The sequence below is a fragment of the Mesoplodon densirostris genome, chromosome 10 (assembly GCF_025265405.1).
Source record: "Mesoplodon densirostris isolate mMesDen1 chromosome 10, mMesDen1 primary haplotype, whole genome shotgun sequence".
NCBI lineage: Eukaryota > Metazoa > Chordata > Mammalia > Artiodactyla > Ziphiidae > Mesoplodon > Mesoplodon densirostris.
Genome location: NC_082670.1, coordinates 44,454,205 through 44,479,537, shown reverse-complemented (window position 1 = coordinate 44,479,537; position 25,333 = coordinate 44,454,205). Strand labels below are relative to the sequence as shown.

Below are 25,333 nucleotides of genomic sequence, written 5' to 3'. Positions count from 1 at the left end.
AAAAATAAATAAATTAAAAAACAAAAAAAACCCTCATCTGGACTAATAAATTATAAAAATAGTCAAAATATTCTTAAAAAACAAAGAATTTCGAGTTATAATTATCAGGTGTTATAATCTCTAGTAATTAAGACATTAAAATGGCAAATTAAAGCATGAATTTATTTCATTTCTCTCCCAATTTTTTTTTCAAGATGAATATAAAAAAATAAATAAGTCCACAAAGACAGCAACAGAGGAGATTTTTCTTTTGTCTTCATCATCTAGGGAAGTAATCTGGGATTTTGAGAGGTCATTTTACATGTATAACTACCACTTATAGAATGATTACTCCATGCCAGGTGCTGTCTTATGCATCTTAACACATGTAACTTCATTTGATCCATACAACCTTACAGTGTATTATCTGGTATTATGTGCATCAGCCATTTGAAAAAAATTTGTGAGAAATTAAATAGAGTAGTAACTGATTTCACAGGGCAGAGGAAGCAAACCAGTTTGCCCCAGAAAACCCAGGAGGGGCTCAGAACTGACCTGGTATAATGGATGATTGTAGATAAGGTTCCATATAACAAAGAGAGGTTGAAAGACTGCATACAGGAGCCATAAATCCCTCCTCCTACACATCTCCACACCTCTACTCACAAGACATTCTCTGCATTAAGTTAAAAGGAGACATCCAGGGCCCAGGACACCAGGTGCAGTTGTGGGCATGAGTGAGAGCTGAAAAGAGAATTCACTGAAAGTCTGTTTTGGGAACACTATCACTTCTAGCCCCTTTTTGCTGTCACATGTGCAAAGTATTAACAGCTGGAAGAACCACAGGATCTTCTGGAGAGCAATGCAGCACCAAAGGACTCAGTCTCAAGACTGATACGTAGGATACCTGCCCAAACAGATGGCTTTCTACCCAGTGATTCAAGAGTGAAGTTCCCCATAACATTTAAATATGAAAGACATCCAAGGATCAAATGGAAAGGCCCTGGAGAGAAAAAGTAAATCTAAGGTAACGAGAAAAAGAGATCTTGGTTCAGTGAAACAGATACTGCCCAGAAAATAATATTTAAAAAGAATTTTTTTCTAGAGGGATAAATAAAGGGCATCCAGAAATAAACATAGTATTTTAATGAAAAAGAAATAATCAGGGAACAAGAAACAGGTCTTGGAAATTAGTTTTGACAGTTGAAATCAAAAATTCAATAGATGGCTGGAATTTACATAGGCAAGGAAATGTCCCAGAAACAGAAAAAGCAGCCTGGGAGACTCACAAAAAATTGCAGAAGAAGATATAAGACAAAGAGATTCAGTTCATGGTAACTGGATTTCCAGGATAATTGGACTTCCAGAAAGAGATAAACTGAAGGGTGGGAGAACATTATAATTTGTATAAAAAGTAATAAAATAAATTTTCCCAGATCTGAGAGAACCATCATGTACCCAGTACAATAAATTTTAAAAGCTAAACAACAGGCACGTGTTCTTCCAATTCCAGTATATCAGAGACAAAGATTACAAGAGCCCCAAGGAGTATGAGGACACAGGTTCTGAGTAAAAGGAGGAGAATCAAGAGTTGCGCTGGGCATCCAAATAGCAACAGTAGATGTAACTCTGGTATAAACGCTGGTAAACTTGCTACCTCTCTACTCCTCCTCTGAGAAAGCAAACAAAACAATGAGGAAAAATAACAAATAAGTAACCAAATAAAGATTCTTTTTAAATGTCCCACTTTCTCAGCAAATAGGTGACAGAAAAATCTGCAAAACTCTAAAGAAACATGGACTTGCCTGGTGGCAACAGTGGTTAAGAATCCGCCTGCCAATGTAGGGGACACAGGTTCAAGTCCTGGTCCGGGAAGATCCCACATGCCACGGAGCAACTAAGCCCATGCACCACAACTACTAAGCCTGCGCTCTAGAGCCCGTGAGACACAACTGCTGAGCCGCGTGCCTAGAGCCCGTGCTCTGCAACAAGAGAAGCCACTGCAATTAAGAAGCCCACGCACCGCAACAAAGAGTAGGCCCCCGCTCGCTGCAACTAGAGGAAACCTGCGTGCAGCAACGAGGACCCAACAGAGCCAAAAATAAATATAAATAAATTAAATTAAATTAAAACTCTAAAGAAATGCAATTAAAATTAAACAGAAAATGCAAAGGAAATGTCAAGGGGCCTCATGAGTGGCAGATCTCAGAAAGTACCAGGCAAGTATACTTCCTGAAAGGCAGAAACTCCTCCAGAAATGCAAAATCTAGAATCTGTAAATCTAACAACTGAGGGGGGAGGTGAGCTGAGCTTCAGCAGAAGTCAGAGGCAGAGAGAACAGGCACAGAGAGCATCTGGAGGGCTCCCGGCAGCAGATCTCAGAAAGGTCCAGCAAAAACATACCCCCTGAGGTGCAGGGCTCATCTGGAAGGGCAGGGGCTCTGTCCTCTGTCTGCTGTGCTGGTGAAGGACCTGGGGGTGCAGGGCCAGTGACAAGTCCTCTCCGACTGAGCCTGGGTCAGACGACAGAGGAAGCAGGGCTACACAAAACTTTCCTTAGAAGAGTCACAGCAGCAGAGTCAGTGGTCTCTGTGAAGCAAAGAGGGCCCCTCCTACCATCCACAAACCCAGATGCAAATAGCCGAGCTGGGAAAAACCAAGTCATTAAGAAACAAGTGTTCATGAAAGGCTATGGCACAGCATCGGTAAGTGATTTTATAAGAAAAAATGTGGGAAAGAGCTGCAAAATTGTCAAACGCAAGAAAGCCATTCACAGAAAAACACTGCCATAAAACAGATGAAAACACTGAGCGCACCTTCCTGCACAGGGGAGAACTCTCTGTGACACTGTCATCTCCACGGAGGACGCAGAACACAGGGCAGGAACTCAGATGTTAATAAATTTTTCTTTGGCACTTTTGTTGCACTAACTATAGGCTTAGGAAGTTCTTTTCCTTTAGAGAACATAAAAATATTCACCACTGTTTACTTTTCTGTTATGGCTTCACTTTTAGCTCTTTACTCCATCTTTAATTTTTTTCTGGAATTTGGTTTGAGGCAGGAATATACTTAAATTTTTTCAGTATACCTATTTTATCTGGGGATGGGGAAATGCGTATTTCCAAGAAACGATATTGCATGCTCATGGGCCTGCTAGAAATTCTCTGGTTTGATGCGTCACTTGTACTGAGGGTGGAATCTACTTGCAGCTTCTTCACGAGCTTGTGCTCCGATCAGCACAGCACAGCGATGTCATGGCTGTCTCCCAGCCTGTCACTGCACCTGTCCTTGTGCTCACTGCCAGGCAGGCTGCAGAGTCTCCAACAAGATCCAACGTTAAGACTTACAACTGAAGGTGCTTTTGTTTCAGGTACCTGTAAAACCTATAAAAAGCAAATTTAAAAAAACAGGGCAAATTTATGGCAGTTTTATAATACTTTTAATAGTTACATGTTATTTTTATATCTACTACATTTTTTTTGCTCAAAAATGCAAATTCTTAATAAATATTATTCATGAGGAGAATTGGGAACTGTATAATTTATTCAGAAGAATTCCAGCATAGAAACTAAAGTATTTTAGATATATTTTATCTCAAGTGACATAAAAAAAAAGTATTACAGAAGTTTTAAAACACAAAGTAAAATGAACCCCCAGTACACCCATACATAACCATCATCTTTAAAAAGTTATCAACTATTCTTTCATTCTTCAAGTCACATTTATTGATTGCTTGTTAAGTTTCTGGAAAATGTCCAAGCCTCCCTTACCTCATTTAAAGCTAACAAACCCAACAAACGAGGTTGTGGCAGAATTAGTGTGAAGCTAACAGTTTACTTGCATTGGATACCTTCCAACAAAGGGGCCCTAGAAATATGTTCACATGGTTATGTTTTTGTAAAATTTGCAAAAATCACACATTTTAACCATTGAGACCGCTGTCTCTTTCCACTTCAACTGCTCCTTTGTGCCTTCTCCTGCTCCTCCACAAAGTGGCAGTGAGCACTTCTAAGATTTTATTAAGGGTTGACTGGGATATACTTTTGTGTTTTGTAATCTCTTCCATGTGTAATTAATTACATTATTGCTGGCCATCTCAGTTTGGGATGTCTTCTAGAAATACTTTGAATGTGGTCAACTTAAAGAATATTTGCGAGCACTCACTCCATAGAAAATTTAAAATGCACCAAAGTCTTACAGCTCAGATTTCAAAGAAACTCAATAGAAGTTTCCTCAAATTTGACATCAAAAAAAATTACACCATATTACTAACAAACGGTTGAGAATTTGAAAGAAACCTCTGTAAACTGTCAAAAATAGAAAGCGAATTTCCATCAACTATGTTAAAAGATACTCAAAATGAGCTTCCTATTACTCCTATTACTATAGAAAAGTATATTACAAAGTTGTTAAATGAAAAGACAATATGTATGCTTTTCTTGGTCTAAATGGTATTTCAAATTGCATCTAACACTGTATTCATAGTTTTGTGGGGGTTTTCTTAAACAGAGCTTGCCAAATTCAATAAGCAATAAGCCCCACAAAACCTGGAACCATTTATGAGGTTATTATATTAGCCTTGTTGAAAGATCAGTTCTTCAAGGTCATATAGATATTAAAAGGCAGAACATGATTTAAAATCACAGTTTCAAAATACTGGATAGTAAATACAAAAAACGATATGGTTAAGTGTTGGTTATCTGTTCATGACAAACTCTGTGATTATGGCAATTCATTTAACCTCCTGAAACTTCAGTTTCACTGTGTACAAAAGAGATCCTACTAGATCATCTTTAAGTTGTCCCTTCAAAACTAGACCAATGGCAGCTACCTTGAACTCAGTACTGGGTGGAGGACATAGTCTATCACAGGGCATGGAGCATGGGTTGCTAGGCTCTTGGACACGTAAAATTTGTAGAAATTTGGTGATTTTCTTGGTTTATATTGCTTTCCTAATAATGACTGTAGGAAAACAGCCTGCCCCCCCCACACCAAAAAGAATATATAGGGGTAAAGAAGTGTAATTACATTTAGGGTTCTGTTGAGTTAACCAGCCTCGAAGAGAAAAAAATACAGCCGTATACTACTGGGAAGTGCTGTATTTGACTAACTCATGAAGCATGTCTAGATGAGGGGTTTTTTCTTAATTCAATTTATTTTTGAGATAATTTAGATTCACATGCAGTTATAAGGATTTCAATACCCAGAGACACCATGTATCTTATATCTTCTTCTCAGTGTTCCCTTGGTGAATCTTGCAAAACTATAGTACAATATCACAACCAGGATACTGAGTGACACAGTCAAGACACAGAATATTTTCATCACCACAGATCCCTACCACCGTCCTTTTATAGTCACACTCACTTCCCTGACATCCTCGCCACCTCCTTAACCTCCTTAACTCCTTAATCTTAAGAATTTTGTCATTTCAAGAATGTTATACAAATGGAATCATATGATACGTAATCCTCTGAGATTGACTTCTGTCACTCAGGATAATTAAGTTGTTTTAAATGACAAAAGTCTGTTCCTCCTTACTGCTGAGTAGTACTCTATGCTCTGGAAGCACCACAGCACTCTTGTGCATGTGGATGTTTGGTGGTTTCAGCACCATTTGTTGAAAAGACTACCCTTTCTTCGCTGAATTGCTTTTGCTCCTGTCAAAGGTCAGCTGATTGTATGTTTTATGGATCCATTTCTGGGTCCTGTGTTCTGTTCCATTATCTATTTGTCCACTCTGTCACTACCAAACTGTCATTTTTTGGTGAGTCATGAAGCTGGGTAGTCACTCCTCCAGCTTTGCTTTTTTTCTTCAATACGGTGTTGGCTATTCTGGGTCTTTGCTTTGCCATATAAACTTTAGAATCAGTTTGTTGATATCCACAAAGTAACTTGCTAATATTCTCATCTGGATTACACTGAATCTACAAATCAAATTGGAAGAACTGATATCTTAACAATATTGAGTCTTGCTATCCATGAACCCAGAATATCTCTCTACTTACTTAGATCTTCTTGGATTTCTTTCTTCAGAATTTTAGTTGTCCTCATATATTTCTGTACACAGTTTTTCCTTACGTATATATTTCCTAACACATATATTCCCTTACACATATTTTGTTAGATTTATACCTAAATATTTCTTGTAGAAAACACACAGTTGGTTCTTACTTTTTTTAGTCTACTCGACAATCTCTTTTAATTAGTATATTTTGACCATTCACGTTTAAAGTGACAATTGGGGGAATTCACTGGTGGTCCAGTGGTTAGGACCCTGTACTCCCACTGCAGGGGGCCCAGGTTCAATCCCTGGTGGGGGAACTAGGATCCCACAAGCCGTGTGGTGTGGCCAAAAATAAAAATAAAAAAATAAAGTGACTATTGGTATAGACAGATTAACATATACTACATTTGTAACTTTTCTACGTGTTACCTTGTTCTTTTTTCTTTCTTCTTTTTTTGTTTTTTTTGGTTTTTAAAAAAAATATTTATTTCATTTATTTTTTTGGCTGCATTGGGTCTTCATTGCAGCACGCGGGCTTCTCTCTAGTTGAAGTGTGCAGGCTTTCTCTCTCTAGTTGTGGTGCGGGCTTCAAAGCACGTGGGCTCTGTAGTCTGCGGCTCATGGGCTCTCTCGTTGAGGCGGGCAAGCTCAGTAGTTGTGACATGTAGGCTTAGTTGCCCCACAGCACGAGGGATCTTAGTTCCCCAACCAGATATCAAAACCACGTCCCTGTCACTGGAAGGCGGATTCTTTATCACTGGACCACCAGGAAGTCCCCTTTTTTTGTTTTTGCTTTTGTTTTCCAATCTTTTCTCCCTTCTCTGGTTTTAAATGAGCATTTTATATGATCCTATTTTATCTTCTTTCTTAGCATATCAATTATACTTAAAAAATTTTTTTTAATTTTAGTGGTTTCTCTAGTGTTTGCAACATATATTTACAACAAATCTAAGTCCACTTTCAAACAACACAATACTGCTTCATGCTTACCCTTATTTTTTACTTACTATATTTTCTTCCTTCCTGATGTTCCAAGATTCCTCCTTTTTGTTTACAGAACTTCCCTTAAATGTTCATTTTAGCATTGACAAATTTCCTTAGTTTTCCTTCATCTGAGAATGTTTTGATTTCTCCTTCATTCCTGAAAGATATTTTCACCAGATAATCTATGTTGACAGTTCTGTCAGTATTTGAAAAATGTTGTGCCTCTTTCTGGCCTCTTCTGTCATTCAAATTATTTTTCTCTATATGTAAGGTGCCTTTCTTCCTCAGTGCTGTCAAGACTTCTGTCTTTAGTCTTCCAAAGTCTGACTCTGATATATACTGGTGTGGATTTCTTAAATTCACTCAGCTTCTTGAATTGAGATTTGTCTTTGCTTAATGGGGGAAGTTTTCAGACAATATATCTTCAAATACTTTTCTAGCCCTGCCCTCCTCCTTTCCTTCTGGTTCTCTGATGACATGAATATTAGCTTCTTTGTTAGTCCCACAGGTACCTGTGGCTGGATTCTTGTTTTCCCCAGTCTATCTCCTCTCTTGTTCAGATTGTGTAATTTCTATTGTTTACCTTCAACTTCACTGATTCCTTCCTCTGTCCCATCCATTCCTCTCGAGTCAATCCACTAAGTTTTTTATTTTGGTTATTGTATTTTTCATTACTAAAATTTCCATTTGGTTCTTTATATCTTCTACTTCTTTGCTGAGATTTCCTCTTTTTTGTGCGGAGATATTCTATGTTTTCATTTGTTTCAAAAACATGTTTTAATTGCTTGTTGAAGCTTTACAATCTGTGTCAAGTAATTCTACCATCTATGGCAACTCAGTGTTGGTATCTATTGTCTTTTTCACTCAAGATATTCCTGGTCCTAGGAATGACATGTGACTTTTTATTGAAACAGACATAGACATATTGGTTATTATATTATGAGACTCTAGATCATAAACTTACTGCTTCAGTTGGTTTCCGCTGACACCACTTTAGGAGCAGAAAGAGGGATGTTGTTTGTTGCCTGGTTACTACCAGGTAGTAAGGAAGTCCAAGCTCCCTAGCTAGCTTCTGTTAATACCTGAAGTTGGGGGAAGGGGCTCCTTAATGCTGAGCAAAGGTAAACGTCATGACTCTCCATTAGGCCTCCTCTGACATCAACCCAGTGGGATAGGATTCAGGTCAGCGGTACTTCATTATAAGCTGGCAAAGATGGAAGCCCAGGCTCCCCACTTGGCCTTTGGTGGTTTAGGTGAAGCTGCAGTGTTCTCTGTGGTATTTGGCTGAAGCAGAGAGGTTATTGTGTAAAATAATATGTTTTCTGTCTTGCTAACCTGCCCCTCCCTGATCTTTTGAAGAGAAGACAGGCTTTTTGCAGGGCTTTCTTGTCTGCATCCATTGGCATTTCCAGGTTGCTAGCTTCTTCAGCTCCAAGCCTGGGATATGAGGCAAACAGAAAACTCAAGGAACTCACCATTCTATCATTCTGTGAGTTCTAACATTCATAGCTGGTCTGCCTTCTCTCCATCTTTTCAGTCTCTTATGTTTATAAACAATGTTCAGGGTTTCTAGTACATAGCAGGAGGAATCCCAAAGTACATTCCCCATCCATTTACCCTCAACTTTTGATTTTATATCTACCTCCTTCTAGACAGACATTATTGGGTCTTGCTATTTATTCATTTTGGTTCATCTCTGCCTTATTAACTGGTGTGTTTAGACCATTATTATTATCTTTTTTAATAAATTTATTTTATTTATTTATTTTTGGCTGTGTTGGGTCTTCGTTGCCATGCGTGGGCCTTCTCTAGTTGTGGCAACCGGGGGCTACTCTTCGTTGTGGTGTGAGGGCTTTCCATTGCAGTGGCTTCTCGTGTTTCGGAGCACAGGCTCTAGGCATGCGGGCCTCAGTAGCTGTGGCACGTGGGCTCAGCAGCTGTGGCTCACAGGCTCTAGAACGCAAGCTCAGCAGTTGTGGCACACAGGCTTAGTTACTCTGCGGCATGTGGGATCCTCCCAGACCAGGGCTCAAACCCGTGTCCCGTGCATTGGCAGGCAGATTCCTAACCACTGCACCACCAGGGAAGCCCAGACCATTATTATTTAATGTAATTATTGCTATGGCTATATTTAAACATAATTGTAAGTTTTGTTTGTACTCACTGTTTTGTTCTTCTGTACCTTTTCCTGCCTTTTAAAAAAATATTTAAACATTTTTTAAACTTCCATTTTATTTATATTTTTTAGTTATACAATCTTTTCTTTCTATGTAGTTAATACTGTGCCACTTCATGTAATATATAGAAACTTTGCAACCATATACTTCACTATACCTAACCCCTACTATTTTATGCTCTAGTTCAGCAGTCCCCAACCTTTCCGGCACCAGGAACCGGTTTTGTGGAAAACAATTTTTCCACGGCAGGGGGCGGGGGGGTGTTGTGTGTGTGGGGGCGGGTGGTTCAGGCGGTAATGCAAGCGATGGGGAGTGGCAAATGAAGCTTTGCTCGCTCACCCGCCGCTCATGTCCTGCTCTGCGGCCCAGTTCCTAACAGGCTACGGACCAGTATCAGTCCATGGCCCAGGGGTTGGGGACCCCTGCTCTAATTGTCATGTGTCTAGTACAAATGACAAAATAATGTTACAACTTTTGCTTTCTTTTAAAGAAATTAACAAGAAAAAATGGTATTTTATATTTGCCTATTTAACCATTTCTCATGCTTTTTGGTCAAATCTGCACCACTTCTCAAAACTTGAGGATTACCAAAGTGCACCATTTTCCTCTAATGTGGATGAATATAAATTTTATATTACGACTGTTCCTCACCTTCCTCATTAACTCATGACAAGTAAAGAAATATCACTTGGCACCAACATGCTTGTAAATTAAAACACAAACTTAAGCAGTAAAACCAGGTAGCAGTACTGATTATAAGGTAAGTTGGTTATAAGATGTTTTTGTTTTTCACACTATCAACTACAATTAAAAAAAAATGCTAAAGGGCCTCCCTGGTGGCGCAGTGGTTAAGAGTCCGCCTGCCGATGCAGGGGATACGGGTTCGTGCCCCGGTCTGGGAGGATCCCATATGCCGCGGAGCGGCTGGGCCCGTGAGCCATGGCCGCTGGGCCTGCGCATCCGGAGCCTGTGCTCCGCAACGGGAGAGGCCACAACAGTGAGAGACCCACATACCGCAAAAAGAAAAAAAAAAAAAATGCTAAATATAAAAATCTTGTTGAAAATTCTGTCCAAACCCTGAACATCTCTATAATATTAAAAAAACAGTAAATATTTTCAACTCATTTTTAAGAGTACCTCAATTTCTCTTCAAAGTAAACATGAAAGGTTATATAAGGCATAACTATATACCTGAAATTTAAAACAGAAGAGTATCTTATTTCCCTTAGAAGTTCACTGGGAAATAGGAATATTGGGAGATGTAAACGATTCATAAAAATGAACTGGTATGTAGGAAATGTCCAATACTATGCAAGCATTTACTGAGCTTCTACTATGTGCTAGGCATTGCTAATAACCAGGGTTATAGACTCTTTTCAAGAAACTCACTACCTAGTAGGGGAAAAAGACAAAAAAAATGAACTCTTATTATAAGGAAACCAGAAAGGTTGAACTTTACTATCTTGAAGAAAGTGTGGAACTAGTGAAGGATTTTCAGCAGGGGAGAAAAATGGTAAACCTCACAGACTGGCTAAACTACCATCCACTCCACTTGCCCGCCTTGCTTACCTTTATTACAGAAGCTAGGAAAGGTAAAAATTCACATTCCAAGCCTCTACTGCAATGAGGGATGGCCACATTGACACAGTTCTTGCCAGTGAAATGCAAATCTACTAGAAAAGGCTTCTGGCAAACCTTTTGATTTTTTGATACCCAGGGCTTGTTCCACCTCTTGCCTTCTTGCCTTAAATCCAGCATGTGTAAAACTGTGCCAGTCATGCTATAACCCTAAGGGAAAGGCCAAAAGCATCCCAGGTAACACAGCAATGATACCACTGAGCTACTCAAGCAAAGCCTGCAGCCATCTCCAGATTTCTTGTTATTCAAAATGATAAGTCCATTCAAGTGATTTAAGTTGGGTTTTCTGTTATGAGTCTGAATGTCTTCTTGACCAATAAAAGTTATAAGAATAAATGTGTATTTCAGAATGGCCATTTCTGAGTTACTGTGGAGGATGTATTAGGAAGGGACAAGAATGAAGGTAGTGAGAGTTGTGATGCAGTTATTATTGTATTCTAAGCAAGAGAAACAAGGGCAGTGATGATAACGAGGAAAATATAGATTCAGAGATATTTAAAAGGTGAGAGAGAAAAGGCAAGATAAAGAAAAGGTTTCAAATATCTTCTAAGTTTCGAGTTTGAGAAACTAGGTGGATAGTCATGCCATTCTCCAAAACACATATGGTGAGGCATAAGTTCAGCTTTGGACATATTCAGCTTGGATACCTATGGGACAACACGTGAAAATGATAAGGCAGCTGACTATGGATCTTGAAGTCAAGAGTGAGGTCTGGACTAGAGAAACCCAGATTTGAGAGTACCGTCAGATACAGAGTACTGTCCAGAAGAATTATAATGTGCTTCTAATTACATATGTAATTCTAAAGTTAAAATAAATAGATGGATTTAATTTTAATATTTTATTTAACTCAGTTTTTCCAAAGTATTATTTCAACATGTTATCAATATAAAGTTATTGATGGGGATGATTTACATACTAAGTCTTTAAAATCTGATGTGTATTTTATACTTAAAGCTCATCTCAATTTATCTGAATGCCTTTTTCCTCACAAATACTTGATCTATACATAAATTTCATAAAACTTACAGTTGAAAAAAGTAGATTCACATACCCATACTGTTCCAAACACATTTAAATTTGCCAGTACCTGAAAGAAAATTTTTCCTTTACTTTTTAAATCCACACCAGAAAAATCCTGCTCATCCATTTAAAAAAAATTGATTTGCCTTCAGAGCAAAAGCACATCAGTTTGAAAACTACATTTGTCCAAGTTAAGTAAATTCAATAAATCTTGTGTCAGCTCAGTATTGCTAACACTGAACTCAGAGTTACTGGGTAAATTGAAAAGCAACTCTAAACTTATCAGTAAGTAACATTTTTCAAATTTTTCTTGTAGTTTTTGTAGTAAATTTACCTGTCAAAAACAGTTAAAATCTTATGCATACCAATTCATATTAGAAAAATGTGTAAAGTTATTCTTTTATTTTTTAAAGTTTCATTTTCAAAATAAATTCTAGAGGCTTCCCTAGTGGCGCAGTTGTTAAGAATCCGTCTGCCAATGCAGGGAATACGGGTTGGAGCCCTGGTCCGGGAAGATCCCTCGTGCCACAGAGCAACAAAGCCCACATGCCTCGAGCCCGTGCTCCCCAATAAGAGAAGCCACTGCAATGAGAAGCCCGCGCACCGCAACGAAGAGTAGTTGCCGCTCACCGCAACTAGAGAAAGCCCGCGCGCAGCAATGTAGATCCAGTGTAGCCAAAGATAAATAAATAAATAAATAAATAAATATTAAAAAATTTTTTCTTTAATAAATAAATAAATTCTAGTACTTGTCTAGGTAGCACAAGTAGGCTTTTTCCCTTACTTGGAGCTTCAAATTTAGATCATTCATATTCTGTGTAATACTGAGCAGAAAACAAATGGCCCAATTTTCTCTTTGATTATTAATTAAATATTTGACTAGCATTTCTGTTGTTGCAAGAACATCTTGAACTGGTGTTAACAGTACAGTAAGTTTTGTAAAACTTTTCCACAATTCAACCAAGTGGCAGAGTACACAAATCACTAAATTCATTGTCTTTTAATTTGTTCAGCAATCCTGTAAGCTGATGTTGACTCATAGCACTTAACACCTAACAACTGTACCCATGACACTATCATAGAGACCATTTCAGAAAACTGAGCACAGGTACTCTCAAACTGTATCATACAGTGGAATGAAGAAATAGGGGAAACACCAAGCCCATTTAAAAATTCCAATGAAATCTGACTTTTGACCTAACCTAGCTGGAATGCCATTTATTGTGACAAGAAGTAATTTTTTCTCATCTAGATGAAACTCTTGATAATTTAAAGATTAAAATATAGCTATACAGGCCATGAATTGAAATTATTTCTTTGTAAATTTTTAAGTCCTATGAGACAAAATGCACTCCAAGTATTACTCGGACAGCACATTTTCTATTACATAACTCATCTAAAACTAAAGAAAAGTACCTGTAATTTTTCAGATTTTGAATCAATTAATCTTTAATATTGTTAAAAATTCCTGTATTCTACAAGCAACATTTGGTGACTACTGAAGACTCTGTACTTTTTTATAAGACATTTTTAGGCTTTAACTCATAAATTTCTAACAATTTCTATAACTAAAATAATGAACTTTACTATCCATCTATCTAAAACTAGTTCTTTTTCATGCAAGAATCCAAGCTGTTTTATATCTGGCCAAACTTAACAAACTCAATCCTTTTAAAAATTGTTCAAAAAAATTCTGTTAGACATTTCATTGTGATTTCAGGCGACTAAATTTCAACTCTTTTTTGACTTTTGAAAGGTAACTTCATTCACTCATTCATTATGCATTTGCTGGAACTGTCTCAATATTGTTACTTTACTGTCTTATTTTTTGTTAAATTATAGCTTGTTTTTCTCTGCCACAACAAACTGCAATCGTCATTCACTGTGAATTCTGCAACATACCTTCTTCCAGTCTTTCTGTTTACTGTCCCAGTTGTAGGACTAGCTTCTGCAGTTCTACTTGTTGCTTTTTCAGTATGCCTTCATTTTAAAATTTAAAGTTCGTTCATATTCATGTCTAAACTAGAAAAATAATAAGTAAAACAAGTATATCAATTACCAATTATGATTTACAGAAGTAATCACTGTAATTCCTGTTGTCAGCATAAAATATTCAGATAAATACACTACGTTACATTGATTCATAGGAAAAAATAATTTACACTGAATCCAACACCAACTCAATCAGTGATGTTTATATGTAATACCAGACATAGCACATGGAGTCTGACAAGCACATTCCAACAATCACACCTTAAGCAAGATAACAAAGTTAAATGCATTTTTAAAAAAACAAATAAGTTGAGTTCAACAAAAATATTTCACACTGCTTTAGTTTTTATGTTTAATTAAAATTAATTTTAAAATCTACTTTCTTAGTCCTACTGAACTCATTTCAAATGCTTAATAGCCACATGTTGCTAGTGGTTACCATATTAGATAGTGCAGATATAGAAATGAGAAAGACAAAAGTCACAAGGCTTGTAGTTTTTATTCCATTTCTCTTTTATTTGATATAACTTCCAGGGCTTAGAAGTTATCTGGGTTATATTACTCTTTCATATCCTCACAAAAAAATAAAACAAAGCAAAAATGGAATTGTTGGATGTTCTGTATAGGATTCCCTGAAATATGTATTTGGCCCACTCTAGCAGACATGGACCAACCTCTAAAAACCCATTGCTCCTAAAAACAATCAACTTTATCTCTTTGGAGAATGCCTTTTAAACAGCAACGTGCTGAATAAAGTTTAACAACTGGCTTTTGAAATAAAAATGTATGTATATAAAAGATGTGCAGCATACAATTTACAAATGATAAAATCATATACATACTTTTTTCTTTGTCCACGCCATGCGGCTTGCAGGATCTTAGTTCCTTGACCAGGGATTGAACCCAGGCCACGGCAGTGAAAGCACCAAGACCTAACCAGGGAATTCCCACACAATACTCTTTACTGTACGTTCCATATAGCCAACTGATTCTCATAGGCTTTTGTTGACTTTTGCCGAACTCTTGTATCTGTAGCTAACCTGTGATTGCAATTTGACCAGGATTTTACAAAGGGAGTTGCATCCCAATCAGCTCTTTTCCCAACAAACTTATAGTCATTAAATCTGATATATGACCTACTGTTAAACTATTTCTCACCCTTGTACAAATTATGTTCATTAAATTGAAACCTCTTTCAGCTTCAGCACTATTGACGGCAATGGTGCTAACTATCTTTTTAGCTTTTTGTACGGTTGTAGGAATTGAAACATTGTTTGACTTTACATTATTATTTACAAATTCCCGAAAATCATTCAAATCAATTTCGAATTTTAAAATTTCACACAAATGAAATAATTTTTTTCACCAGTTATCCACAGTGAAGTTATTTCTTCATAAGGCCATGTAGAAGGTTCTAGCAAATCAAAATAATTAAAAATACTTTCATCATGGTTCCTGTCAGATAAAAGACGTAAGTTCATGTGTTGAATTATATTTTCTAGTAACATGTTCCTAGGAAGGGCATTAAATTTATTATTTTTATTAAACGGAATATCTTTAAACTTATCTGACTTAATCAAACCTTCAATTTGAGATTCATGCTTTCCAGCACCAATTTTTAAATTTTCCAAGGCTTTTATGGTGTGTTTGATCAATTTTTGTGCTTTCTGAATGTTAGTTGAGCTTGACTAATGCAGTTGAAAGTAGTGAAAATTCTTCAAGAATGTCAATCATTAAAGCAAGGTCTTGCAAGAAATTAATGTTAGCTAATCTCTTGGCCAAACCAGAATGAGAATGAGAAAAATGCATATATAATACAGGATATGCACGCCATACAGCAGTAGCAGCTTGAAAACTACATGCTGCCCATTTTGGTCCCAGTATCCGGCCAATTTTAACAATTTCAATTTCAAGATCTTTAGCTACATTTTCTAAAAGCTTGTTTTGATTTTTATTAGATTGATGATAATTAGAATAAATTTTATCAAGAAATATTTTTAAATGATTCACCTGTTTTATTTCAGATATTGAATCATCAAGGGACAAGTGCAATCGATGGTTTAAACAGTTCCAAATAATGATTTCAGGAAAATTTTCTAACAACTTTGTAGCTACTCCAGACTTTCTTCCCAGCACTGTATTAGCACCATCAGAACAAAATGCAATTAAATTTACTTTCAAATATTCATTAGTGAAACCACAATCATTTAAAGTACTCAATAATGTATTGAAAATACACTCTGCTGTGGTTGACACCAGTTCTTTTATTTATTTTTTTTTTTATTTATTTTTTTTTTTATTTTATTTTTTTTTGTGGTACGCAGGCTTCTCACTGTTGTGGCCTCTCCCGTTGCGGAGCACAGGCTCCGGACGCGCAGGCCCAGCAGCCATGGCTCACAGGCCGGAGCGGCATGTGGGATCTTCCCGGACCGGGACACGAACCCGTGTCCCCTGCATCGGCAGGCGGACTCTCAACCACTGCGCCACCAGGGAAGCCCGACACCAGTTCTTTTAAAGCAACAAATAACATAATGGGTGCAGGAACCGACTGAACTGTGCACTGGAGATCAATCACGAGGGTCCTTTTCTTTGAAACTGTGGATGCCTCATCAACTACAACACAGATTTTGGCATTTTCTTCTATAATATTCTTAAATATTGTCATCTTCATTTCTTTTGCCATATGCTCTGCTATTCTTGTTGCACTGTATCGTGTATTTAAACAACTGACCTCTCCATTTTTCTCTTGTAATTCTATTGCCCCTTCAATATCAGATAAAGGTCTATTATGTTTTATTAAACTATAAACAGTATTGAAAACTTTCACAGTAGCATCAATATTTTTATTACTTTGTTTATGCACTAAATTAGAAACTGAGTCATTAATTGATTCCTTTAACAAATCCTGAATTTTACCATGGGCTTTAGAAACATCATGTTCCCTAATTTTTTTTCGCAGAGAAGCTTGTCTAGTAGTTTTATTACTGCCGTTAGGGGTTACTAAATATGCAATCCACTCCTTGGACACATGGACATGCTTTTCTGCTTTCAACCCCAAACGCCGAACTGTTGAGCAATCCTTACATCCTAATTTACCTTCTTTTATTTCAAGCCATTTGTACTGTTCTGTAAACATAAATGCTTGTTTTTCATTCCAACAATCTGGAAGCACAAGATTATCCATTTCTTCCTTTGGTGAACATGATGGCTTTTCTTCAATGATTGGTTGTTCAACATATTTGAAATTTGATTCCTTAGACTTAGACAATCCACAATAGTTTTTGTTCCTATTGTTACTTTCTGTGCCTATTTTCACTTTCTTCGCATTTAAAAAATGCAATAAATCACCCTGTCGTTTTGGAATTTTAGGGAACAAAATCTGAAAAATAATTTTACATATGTAAGTAAAAGTCATGATAACACTTTTAGAGTTAATGTAAAAACTTCTGTTAATGATTTCTTTATATAATTTTAGAAATAAATTTTTTAAACTAGAATACTTACCTTGATTTTCAGTTTATACCTATAACTTCAATATGACTTGCTATTTCTTGAAAAATGCACTATCAGTTTTTTAAATTCTATAGCCAATAATAATGTCACAAAATCTGACTGAACTTTTGATGATCACCCAATTCAACAGAAAAGTTGCTCATATGATTTACAAGTATGGTTCTAGTGTGAAGCGTGGTTGATACTTTCATTTACATTATTAAGAATATAAAAAAAGATGTATATCAGAACTCCACTCATTCATCAATGATAACATCAACATCTTTGTTGAATCAATGAAGAGTTTTCAAATACTGCAAGATATCCTCAATTTTTTGTATAGCATAGAGTCTAGTAGTTAGAGACCTATGTTTTTAGGCTTAATCTATATTAACATTTCATCCATCACTTCCTTCAGTTTAGACAATGAACAAATAATAAATCACGACCTGCTCTGTACAATAGTTTGCCAATTACCTCGCTGTAAACACTTCCATCTTCCTTCAGGAGCACATTGTTATACCATATTTCTACCACACAGTACAACAGATGTAAATAACCTCAAGTGTGTAGATATTAGGGTATGAAGAGTTTTGAGCATCTATTACCTTAAACATGATAATCTATTTACTTTTAAATTTTTATATACTTAAATTTTTAAACTGATGCATAGTTGATTTACAATGTTATGTTAGTTTCTGGAGTACAGCAAAGTGATTCAGTTATATATATCCTTTTTTCACTTTCTTTTCCATTACAGGTTATTACAAAATACAGTAGGACCCTGTTGTCTATCCACTTTATATACAGTAGTTTGTATCTGCAAATTCCTAACTCCTGATTTATCCCTCCCCTATCTTTCCCCTTCGGTAACCATAAATTCGTTTTCTATGTCTGTGAGTCTGTTTCTGTTTTGTAAATAAGTTAATTTGTATCATACTTTAGATTCCATATATAAGTAGTATCATATGGTGCTTGTCTTTCTCCTTCTGACTTACTTCACTTAGTATGATAATCTCTAGGTCTATCCATGTTGCTGCAAATGGATTATTTCATTCTTTCTTATGGCTGAGTTATACTTGAATTTTTAATAATGGCTATGTTTAACAATCAGCTCAAATTTAACAAACAATTCTTGCAATCCAGTTCAAGCCACCTCCAGCACATACTGCACTTAATGACACAACTGAAGGAACACAAATATAATATACTTACATCACTATGATAGGTACTACACTCTTTATCATCACCACAGACCAGATCAATGTATTCAAGAACAGGTCTTGATGGTCCCTCCTAAAAAGGAAGTCAGCAAATTTACAAGTCATTAACAATCATTCAAACCAAATGTGCCTTTACAATCACTAGGGGTTTTTTGGTTGGAATTAGCAAGAATTCCTGTGAAGAGGTGGCCTTACCAGTGGTGCAAAATAATCAGAAACAGAACCAGCAGAGGTAAAGATTCAGAGAACACCAATATGCAATGATGACAAAACCCAAAAAGAGCCTAAATCTATATAGAGGAAAAAAGCCATGTACTCCTTTAGAAACGGGAAGTAGACCAGGGATAATGTTAAAAAGACACAGATATCATGGTACAGTATTTTTTAACTGGGATGGTTATCAATAATCTTTTACAAATCTAAGCTCAAAAGCATGGAGTTCTTTGATATCTCTGCTTCATCCTCCATATCCTTATGCAACCAAATATCAAATCTCTTCAATCTTTTCTTTACATACATACTACCTTCAACATACACCAGGCCTTAAATACCCCAGTTGAAAACCCAGATTTTATTTTACAGGCAAAAGAATCAACTAGTAGTGTTGAGACGGGAACCACATTAAAGCTGTGCTTCAAGAAGATTAGGAGACAGGACTTCCCTAAGACTCCATGCTCCCAATGCAGGGGGCCCAGGTTCAATCCCTGGTCAGGGAACTAGATCCCACATGCCATAACTAAGATCCCATGTGCCTCAACTAAAGATCCTGTGTGCCACAACTAAAAAAAGATCCTGTAGGCCACAACGAAGATCCCACATGTTGCAAAGAAGATCCCGCATGCCGCAACTAAGACCCAGCACAGCCAAATAAATAAATATTTAAAAAAATAAACTTGGGGCCTCCCTGGTGGCGCAGTGGTTGAGAGTCCGCCTGCCGATGCAGGGGATACGGGTTCGTGCCCCGATCTGGGAGGATCCCATATGCCGCGGAGCGGCTGGGCCCGTGAGCCATGGCCGCTGGGCCTGCACATCCAGAGCCTGTGCTCCGCAATGGGAGAGGCCACAACAGTGAGAGGCCCGCATACCGCAAAAAGAAAAATAAATAAATAAATAAATAAATAAATAAATAAAATAAACTTGAACTGCTAATTATTTTTAAAAAAAAAAGAAGAAAATTAGGAGAGTATGAAACGTGGGATGATCAGTTAAGAAGAAAACCAGGGCTTCCCTGGTGGCGCAGTGGTTGAGAGTCCACCTGCCGATGCAGGGGACGTGGGTTCGTGCCCTGGTCCAGGAAGATCCCACATGCCACGGAGCGGCTGGGTCCGTGAGCCATGGCCACTGAGCCTACGCGTCCGGAGGCTGTGCTCCGCAACGGGAGAGGCCACAACAGTGAGAGGTCCGCGTACCACAAAATAAAATAAAAAAAAAAAAAAAGGAAGAAAACCAATGCAAACAAATGGTAATTTAATACTAAAGTAGAGTGAGGGCAAGGATAATAATGAGCAAGTGCCCTCTTCTGTATGTACACTGCACTTCAGGAAAATCTACATCAAAGATAAGAGCTCTTTCTGTACTCCCCAATTTTCATCATTCCTTTTTTTTCAGCATATTGTGTTTAGTTTGGGGCTTATGTATATGGCAGCATACAAAGAGGATGCTGTGCCACAATGCAGACTGAGGCTGGAAAATAAGATTTATATGAAAAAACTAAGAAATCCAAACCAGAATATGTCAAGTAGTAACATACTTCTTCCCCGCCCCCCCCCGGTATGCGGGCCTCTCACTGTTGTGGCCTCCCCCACCGCGGAGTACAGGCTCCAGACACGCAGGCTCAGCGGCCATGACTCACGGGCCCAGCCACTCCGCAGCACGTGGGATCCTCCCAGACCAGGGCACGAACCCGTCTCCCCTGCATCGGCAGGCGGACGCCCAACCACTGCGCCACCAGGGAAGCCCAGTAACATACTTCTTGATAAAAAATATAAAAAGAACACAAAAATTGTTTTGTATCTGAGAACCCTCAAGCAGAGCATTGTACCCAGTAGCATTTCATCTTTTTTGGATGATACTATAAAAACATAGTAATAAACACATCCTGATGGAACCCAGCATAGGATGGGGTGAGAGGAAAGTAAATTCTGATCTGAATGTAGTTTAAAGTAGAATTAAATGATCATTTTTATGTGGCACCATTTAAATGCAACAGGAATATTTTTACTAGATTCTTCTCGTATTGCAATTCCACTCAGTGCATATAATTCATTTCTTATTGAGCTGTCAAATCTTCAATCCTCTAATTGTAAACAAGGCTATTTCTAAGAGGTTCTATCAAGCTGGATGTACACTACTCTGGATGCGAAGATACAAAAAAATTCTCTATATTTAAAATAAAATTTAAATTAAGATTTCTAAACCTCACCTGAACACAAGCTGATTTATTAATATTAACTCAGTCAGAATTTACCACATGATTATGCATTTAATCCTGAGAGTATGACACAAAATTACACCTATTTATTTCTCCAACCTTAATTTTGTAGAATCCTACTGTGTTTCTCAAAATAAGGCACACAAATCATAAACACTTGTGTCACGCCTAGCTAGAGCTGCACAAAACACCATCAAGGTCATCATATCCTATTCATTGTCTTTATACCACGGTCAGGAAGAACCTAAATTATTTTTCCTAATGACCCCTGCAATCCTCTTTCCAAATGTTTTTCAGTACAAAAACAGACATCATGGCTCTTCAATTTCCACAGCTACATCGCTTACTCCTCACCACATTGGGAGGCAAAGTGAGCATACAATCCTTCTTGGTATCCCCAAATTTATAAAAGTTCCAAGTGTCAAGAAAAAAGTACCACATGCACTATTGTGGGGAAGAATGTCAAGGAAATGATCTTGATCTTTTAAAAAATTTCTATATAACCCTACTAGAACATAAAAACAATGTTACCACAACCTTTAGGGAGGGAATTTTGTTTGATTTAAAAACAAGTCATTTGCAAGAGGGAGGAGATATGGGGATACATGTGTATGTATAGCTGATTCACTTTGTTATAAAGCAGAAACTAACACACCATTGTAAAGCAATTATACTCCAATAAAGATGTCAAAAAAACCTGAAAAAAATTAATATAAAAATAAAAACAAGTCAATTACATGGTTGTCTTAAACCTACAGCAACTAAGAAACACACAAACATTAAACAGGCAAACCTTTAAAAAAGATTATACACCTTTAACAGCAAACCTCAACTAACTACAATATTCAAAAAGAGTCGTTCACAGTAGAAATATTCTCTAGCTAACTAAGATACTACTTTAAGCAGAGCCTTTATAAAACTTTAACAGTGTGGGGTGGAAATTATCCTCAAGTGTATCATAGCACCCCCTTCAGTTTTTGCAACCAATGTTTTACAAAGTGTGTTCACAGCTTCATTCACCCCTGCATTTGCACCAACATGAAGATTCCTGGGCCCCACCTCCCATTTCTGATTCCATAGGTCTGGAGTGAGGTCCAGGAATCCACACACTTCTACTTACTCATGCTTGAAAACTACTGTCCGAAGGGAATAAAAACAGAAAGATACAGGATGCTCCTGGTGATACGGGCCCTTCACTGTGAACCTCGCCTGCTGGACTGTGCTGTAACAGGATGAGCTCGGAGCTTACTGAAGTCTTCAAGCCACCCACCTTCACGTTATGGAGACACACAGGCTCAGAAGGTGAGTTCCTGCAGCCCTTCTGGTTTTCTACCTCATTCCTCATCACTAGCCGCCCCTTCTCCCTAACCTGTGTGCTATCATTTAGAAGTTACTCTTGTCTCATTTCAAAACAGTTTTAGGAGACCACAACCCTGCGTACATGAACGGCTCTAAGTGCAGGGGGACAGGCGAGATTCAGGGTACAACACGCACCGCAGGCCACAGGCTTTGTGATGCCTAGTGGGGCTGCTCAGACACCTCTTCGGGCAAATTCCCTACTCCTATGCCCTGCTCCACAGTGTACAGTCCCTATCAGACATTCACACACGTTTGCTGCATGATGAACGAACAGGTGAGGGGTAATCAAATCACGGCTTATCACGCATAGTTTCTGACTCGGAAAAACCCGAATATCGCCACTACTTACCCTAACGAACTGAATGTCATCTTCATCTTCCTCGGGTGTTGACTCGGACGCCTCAGGCCCAGCTGGAGGGACACATTCTATTATCTATAAAAATAAGCCAAAACACGGTTATCTAGACAACCCCGCACTTACAGAAGGAGATTTTTCCGAAGGGAACGAAGAAGGAAAGCTCTCGCGGAGACCTAACGGAGCCCCAGCCTCCGCGAGCCCGAGCTCGCGCCCGTGGACCGCAGGGGCCCCTCCGCACCCCTTCTCCCAGGAGCAGGGAGCACGCTCCCCCAAGAGGCAGTCGGCCTCGGAACCCACGCCGCGCCCGCGCCGAGCATTGGTCCCCGAGCCGGGCGGCCCTTGTTGCTGCGGGGCCCTCTCCCCCAGGCCCACTAGGTTCCCAGGCCCCAGACGCTAGGCCCCAAACTCTAGGCCTCCAGACCCCCAGGCCCCTAGTCCGCCAGGCCCCAGATCCCAAGCCCCCCAGGCCCAGGCCCCCAGACCCCCAGGCCTCCTAGGCCCCCCAGGCCTTCTAGGCCCCAGGCCCCCTAAGCCCCCCGGACCCCAGGTCCGGCCCAGCACCCCCCGGACTCTGCACAAGGCCGGGCCCAGCCCGCTACTCACCTCCGACCCTGGGTCTTCCATCTCCCCGCCGCCGCCGCCGCCACTGGCGGCAGAAAGGGCTGCAAACCGCTTCCCGTGAGCAGCAGCCCAGTAGGCCCGTACGGCCTGGCTTCACTCCTAGAGTCCCGGACACACTCGCCCGCCGCGCGGGCTGCTGGGAACTGTAGTTCCGGCCGCGCCGAGATCGCTCCGCGCGCGGAGGGGCGCGGGAAGACTGAGCTACTGCGCATGCGCTCCTCGAGAAGCTTCTGCTGCTCAAGTGGAATCATTAGGTGACCTTTCTCTCCCAACTTCTCTCTCTGTTTTCTGTTTTAGAACAAAATTGTGGTTTAGATAATAGATCAATGGTGTTAAAATGCTTTCTAGTGAAATAGTGACCAACCGTTTTCTTTAAAAAACACGCAAACAGGGGCTTCCCTGGTGGCGCAGTGGTGGAGAGTCCGCCTGCCGATGCAGGGGACACGGGTTCGTGCCCCGGTCCGGGAAGATCCCACATGCCACGGAGCGGCTGGGCCCGTGAGCCATGGCTGCTGAGCCTGCGCGTCCGGAGCCTGTGCTCCGCAATGGGAGAGGCCACAACAGTGAGAGGCCCGCGTACCAAAAAAAAAAACAAACACGCAAACAATTGTGAATAGATAAAATGTGTGAAAACAGGTATTATCTCAGGACATGTAAAGCTTTTCCTCCTTTCCCCATCAGCCTAAGATCACCTGTTGTCCGACGAACCTGTATTCCCACAGAATCACCTTTATGATTCTGACCCTGGCCTGCAGTGAGCGAGGCCATACAGCGGAATAACCTCAGGAGACAAAGGAATGGAGTTATGAGATTTTAAGGAAGGGTTTAGGTAGGTGAAATGTCAGTGAAACTGTTCTGATAGGGTCAAAAGCAATTATAGGGCCGCGTGTAAAGAGTTCAACATTAGGTCTGGACTGCAAAGGTCTTGGTAACTTGGGAACTACAAATTAAGATAGATACTAAATGATGTATCCAGAAACCCCTGTGCCAGGTGTGAGATGTGAGGCTGGTTCTCTATATCAAAGAGACCAGCCAAGAGAGGGGCATTTCATTCTTGCTGATACATTTTCAAAGAACAAAGTGTCTCATAGTCTGATTTTAGAGAACAAAGTTTCTCATTGAGCAAATAAGAAAGCAGTAGTTATCAAAGTCACTTTGACTTTGTGCCGTATATCTTTGGTAGAGATACTGTCCCTTGTTAATGTTTAAGCTGACTTTGTGTGTGATATTTAAGCCCAGCAGACATTTAATTTCTCGTCGGAGGTCCGTTTTTGCCGGTCTAAATGAGCACATGACATTATGTTCGTAGGTGGTATTAGATACAACTGTTATATTTTTTGCATTTTCACAAAGTGCACTTGTTCCAACTAAATTTGGGGCTTGTAAAAGAAAGCTGAGAACAGGAGGGACTGACCATGATGATCTCCCCAAAAGCCACAGGTAAATTAACCATTTCTAAATCCCGTAAATGTCTAGGAGAGGTTTGCATTTAAAAGATTTTCCTAGTCTGCTGGTAAGAGTTCAATAGAAACGCACTGTGATAGGTTGCCTTTGGGAGTTTTTCAGTTAAGCTCTTGGTAAACAGCAGCAAGTATGTGCCTAGAGCCCAAATGTGCTCATGCCCTTCATTTCGGTAATTGTTGAGGGGATGATCTTTTCCATTTAAGATATTCTAATAGGTATGTAGTGATATTGCGATATTTTTTTAAAATATGTATTTATTTATTTGGTTGCAGCAGGTCTTAGTTGCAGCAGGTGGGCTCCTTAGTTGCAGCTCCAGGGCTCCTTAGTTGTGGCATGTATGTAGGATCTAGTTCTCTGACCAAGGATCGAACCCAGGCCCCCTGCATTTGGAGCACGGAGTCTTATTCACTGCGCTGCCAGGGAAGTCCCCTGCATTGTGATCTTAATTTGCATTAACCTAATGACTAATAATGTAATAATGTTGAGCATCTTTTTATGTGTTCCTTTGCCATTGGTATGTCTTCACTGGTAGTGTCTGTTAAGACCTTCTGTCTGTTATTTAAATGAGTTATTTATTTTCTTATC

The 25,333-nt window shown here is 39.0% G+C and overlaps 1 protein-coding gene across 1 annotated transcript; it reads right to left on the bottom strand.

Moving 5' to 3' along the window:
- Positions 1–14,175: 14,175 nt before the first annotated feature.
- On the bottom strand, positions 14,176–23,388 carry KIAA1586 (KIAA1586 ortholog). Its single transcript, XM_060110870.1, is given in 8 exon segments — positions 14,176–14,892; positions 14,895–15,158; positions 15,161–15,489; positions 15,491–16,040; positions 16,288–17,179; positions 18,508–18,588; positions 22,655–22,738; positions 23,267–23,388. Coding segments are annotated over 8 exon segments (2,352 nt in total). The 5' UTR covers positions 23,288–23,388; the 3' UTR covers positions 14,176–14,761.
- Between the last annotated feature and the right edge of the window lie 1,945 nt (positions 23,389–25,333).